The sequence below is a fragment of the Berghia stephanieae genome, chromosome 2, assembly GCF_034508935.2.
Source record: "Berghia stephanieae isolate SIO BIC M18660-M18661 chromosome 2, UCSD_Bste_1.3, whole genome shotgun sequence".
In the NCBI taxonomy this organism is placed as follows: Eukaryota; Metazoa; Mollusca; class Gastropoda; order Nudibranchia; family Aeolidiidae; genus Berghia; species Berghia stephanieae.
Genome location: NC_088361.1, coordinates 59,003,480 through 59,008,479, shown reverse-complemented (window position 1 = coordinate 59,008,479; position 5,000 = coordinate 59,003,480). Strand labels below are relative to the sequence as shown.

The following is a 5,000-nucleotide window of genomic DNA, read 5'->3' as shown; positions in this document are numbered from 1 at the left end:
ATTATCAAGAGAATAATGTTTCATAGATAAATTATAATCGCATCGATCGTAACATAAATAAATAAATAAAAGATAATAAACTATAATAAATAAACTAATGCTTGATTGACAGAGAGGACATGCATTCATGCATCAATCCATCCATCCATCCACACATACATACATACGTACATACATACATACATACATATATACATACATACATACATACATACATACAATATATACATACATACTGACAGACATACACGCACATATATAATATGTATGTATGTATGTACATAATACATACATATATACATACATACATACATACATACATACATACATACATACATACATACATACATACATACATACATACAAACATACTGACAGACATACATACTGACAGACATACACACACACATACAAACACTTGCACGCGCACACTTACACGGACACATACTTGATATATCAAATGATTTGAATTTGAACGTAAATGATTGGAAGGGAGGGGAAGGGGGACAGACGAATGGGTCAATGGCGACCGAAGATTAAGAAAAGAGAGACTGGAGGAGAGAGAGAGAGAGAGAGAGAGAGAGAGAGAGAGAGAGAGAGAGAGTATGGGTAGTAGTAGTAGTAGTAGTAGTAGTAGTAGTAGTAGTAGTAGTAGTCGTAGTAGTAGTAGTAGTAGTAGTAGTAGTAGTAGTAGTAGTAGTAGTAGTAGTAGTAGTAGTAGTGGTAGTAGTAGTAGTAAACTAATTAATTGTTGATAATTGGTAGACAATTTATTTGTTATTGAAGTCAACATTGAGTTAAGGAGTGTTGGATGCTTTGTTTAATGCCTACCTTCTTGATTTAATTAAGCAACGCTTCACAGCATTAAAAAAAAAAAGTCAATAGGCCTACAGTTTAATAGAAATCACTAAATACCATAGGTAACAAATCCTTGCTTTTACAGCGTTAGAAACAAAACGAGGGCGGTAATATGAACAAATGAACAGCCAGGTGACGAACTTTACGGAAGGACAAGATGTCACGTGACACGCCTTCCTCAAATCCTGTCACATTCATGCGTACGAATACACTGTGACTCAGAATTATAAACCGTTTATGTTGTAGAATCGTTTTGTGTTTTCACAGTGTGTAATTCTTGTAGGATTATCACATTGTTTTTAATTATTAACAAAACATATTTGATTTAATTTTTTCAACTTCACAAGAGCTTTCCGCTTTGGAGTAAAAGTTGTTATAACCTCTAATTTTGGATTTTTGTGCGTAGAGTACTCCGGTCAGGAAGCCGGCCAGTGTCGTTCGTTTTACTCAGTGGTTTGACTGAAACGTGTGGATTTTACAAATTATTTTCAAACTATGGCTTTGTCACAAGCAACGGGTGCCATAGGCACTCTTAAGGATAAAATGGCAGCATTGAAAAGGGATAATGATGATTTAAAAGAGAAAAACGAAGAACTGAAAAAAGATCTGAAATCCAAGGACGAGGTCATAAATACGGTTGGTACAGTACAGTGACTCGACCGCCTTGCTTATTATTATGCTCTCTTGTTTTCTGTCGGTTGTATACTTCCGTGTTCTTAGCTGCACATAGATCATATTGTGTAAAATATAAGATATTTCCAACCTTTCAAAGTGCTCTGAGAAGATTTATACGAGATGATATTTGCTTACTCTTTTAAAAAAATGATGATCGATTGTGTGACCAGGAAGTGGCAGTGCAACAAAGTAGGCGTCGGCTGCTAATCCGCTAAAAAGACACCGTGGGTCATTATTACATTTTAGATTGATGCAGTTAGGTGGGCTTATCGTAATTATCACGTTATTGTTATTTTTATTTTTGTTAATTTGCACCAGTCTCGAGACAATATCAATCAATATCCGATTCTTGTCTGATCAACATGACGAATGAGGGACTTTTCACTGTCGGGTTATAGATATAAAATATGTTTTTTAAAAGTATAAACAAAACGAAAACCTGTTACTCTATTACGTTACTAGATATCTATCTATTACTTACTCTTCTTAGTATTAGTACGGGGGGGGGGGGGGGGGAGCACTTTTCATTTTGGATTGACTTGATCAACTGGGTGTGGTATGACTTACCAGAAACAGATGATTGTTCCCTGGATGAAAACTACCCAAGAAAGTGGTTTAAAGTCGCATATTGATGAATATGAACGAGTACAGTGATCACTGGTTTGGGTTTGATAGAGTTGCATATTAATCGAAGACAGCGGGGGGTCATGCACAAAAATGGCAGGTAGATTAAAGTATTGCCCATTAATATCGAAATTGAACAAGCTTTCAAGGGTACTTTTTTAAAAGAATAAGAATCATGTTTTTATTTTAATCTGGTATTTTATGTGTGAATGCGTCGCGCACTGTTTTTTGTGTGTGTTTCTTTTGTTATTTTTATTGGGGGGGTTTTTTTTTTTCTTTTGGTTTTTTTTTTTTTTTAAATGTTTCTTTCTTTTTAATATCGTCCATCAGCTGGGGTAGAATTTGTTAAAGCTACACTCTTGTCTTCTTTAGCCTATTGACAGTTTCTTTGCTCGACAATTTGAGAGCCTATAATTCATATAGGATAATGCAACTATGATATGACGTCTTGTTATCAATGGTTTTCATTCTGTTGCTAATGCACTAGAATCATAGACATAAAGCCCCCTTGGTCTATTACTATTGTAAAGCGATCTGTATGATTATGTGTGTCAAATACATAATATGGTTTTATTGTGTAAACAAAATTGAGATGTTTTTCTGTGAACCAACTTTTGATTCAGATGGTCCCCATTGAAAGGCAATACAACTATATGTTTTGGTAGGATTTAGGTGTTGTTAGAGTGATATCTAGTATTACATGCTAGTCGTGCTAGGTACCGGGTCAGAAAATTTTGCACTGGTTGTATTGACTTTTTTTTTGTAAGGTTACTGTTGTGACAACACTGTAATTAGTTTAATGATTATGATAAAACATGGTACAGGTATAATGATAAAAATGATAATGACAAATTAATGAAAGAAAAATAGTAAAAGGAAGATAGATAAACAAATCAATAAATAAGCTATAAAAAGAATAGAAAAGGAAATTTTTAAAAACAAAAAAACTAATAAGATAAATAGAAGTAAAACAAATAAAATATCCTTGAAACAAAAAAGTTGTCCCCTTTGGGATTTGAACACAGGACCTTCTAATCAAGAGTTAAACAGCTTAATCAATACACAACAGATCCACCTAACTTGTGAAGATAGATAATCATGTCTATTTTGAAGAAATGTTTTAGAATATGAATTATGCCAGTTTTTGTTATTTTAATGTAAATTGCACATTAGCAGAAAAAAAAAACAAGGTGTGCAATGTTTTTCTTTCTGTAGTTTTAGTGACTCTATTTGCGATTGACAAAAATGCTGGCGCGATATATAGTGTTACGTTAGGTGTCGCTCTATCAGAGCAATATCTAGTGCTGTGTTAGGTTTGCTCTGTTAGAGCGATATCTAGTCACTTTGATATGTTTTGAGTTTGTTAAAGTTGATCATTAGAGTGGTGTTTTTTTAATATATATATATATATATATATATATATATATATATTTATTTTAAAAAAAATGAAAATAGCGGGATTATTTATTACAAGTGGGCTATTTTCAGCGTCTTTTAAAATTTTAAGGCTAAAGGTTTTTTTTTTTTTTTTTAATGTTTTTTTTTTTTTTTTTAAATTTGGTTCAACTCAGAAACATTGATCATATCATAGAATTAAGTTCTGACAGTTACTGGCTTTTCATAATTAAAGTGAACAGGCCAGTCAGTGTTTATCTCTAAAGTGAAGTTGTGAAGATTTGTATGAAATTGGAATTGATGGTTGATTGCAAACATGTGATTTATCATTTTAGTTGATTTTTTTTTTGGGGGGGGGGGGGGGTGTCTGTTATTTTTGTTTTTAAGTTAAACATTCAACTGCAGTCTTACCTCTGAATTGAATTGCTTGTATAAAAGTTTCATTATTAACTTTTATTCCCCAGCTTGAAGCTGACACAGCTGCTCTGAACAGGAGAATCCAGTTGTTGGAAGAAGACTTAGAGAGATCAGAAGAGCGTCTAAATGGTGCCCAGACAAAACTGGACCAGGCATCAAAGGCGGCTGATGAGAGTGAACGGTGAGGCATTTACTTCCTTTAGTCAGTTGAAAACTTATAATGATGCTAGTAATAGTAGTAGATATGCAAAGACTTTTAAAAAATTGTTTCCTTCAACCCATATATAAGGCGAGAAGGATTTACTTCTGAATCATAATTTTTCCCTGTTATATTTTGGATAATGGCAACAGACTTGTTTGTTTTCAAAATGCAGTAGCAATGCATCTGATGGAAGCCCAAAATCTCACCACTGTTCCTATTCTCTGTTCTTATTCTCTTATTATTGAATGGTGTCAGTTTCAAATAAGAATTTTTTAATAGTGAATGGTCATGTATTTGATAAAATAGTAATAAAATAAATAAAATTCCCCTTATTCATCCCTGAGGGGAAAGTTATCTTTAAGTTTTATTCCAAGGGAAGACTGGAATAACCCAGACATCAGTGCATAGCTGCAAAATGAGTAAGGTCAAATTGACTCACTTAAGGTCACAAAGCGCAGCGGGTAGTCGAACTCGATACCTTTCCGGTATGAAGCAAAAGGTCATACCACTGAGCCCCGCTATCTCAAGACATGTAAATGTAAAGTGCTTAATGTTTGTTTAGATGGGGTAAAGTTCTATAACAACTGTTGTTTATTTATTTTATTTTTTTAAATTATTTATTTTTTTTATTTGTTTTTTTGTTTTGTTTTTTTTTACTTCTATTTATTACTGCAGTTGAAACTCCATTTCTTGTTTCTTATTTCTACACAACTGATTTGTGGGAGTTTTTCAGCAGCCTTTCATTTGAATTTGAGTTCATATTATGAGTACGTACTACATAACTTGATGCTGTGGGCCTATCAAATTCTTGATTATCTTCGACAAAAAT

General features: G+C 33.2%; 1 protein-coding gene across 26 annotated transcripts in view; it reads left to right on the top strand.

Annotated features, from left to right (window-relative positions):
* The window catches only part of LOC144965237 (tropomyosin-2), a 68,693-nt gene that overhangs the window by 20,061 nt on the left and 43,632 nt on the right, over positions 1–5,000 (top strand). For 18 of the 26 annotated variants that reach the window (XM_078900359.1, XM_078900360.1, XM_078900361.1 and 15 more), the window contains one exon: positions 4,017–4,150. In XM_078900359.1, the coding sequence (XP_078756485.1) occupies positions 4,017–4,150 (134 nt within the window). Of the gene's footprint in view, positions 1–1,022; positions 1,495–4,016; positions 4,151–5,000 lie in introns of those variants that run through there. The other 8 variants (XM_078900367.1, XM_078900368.1, XM_078900370.1 and 5 more) reach the window with 4 other exon arrangements.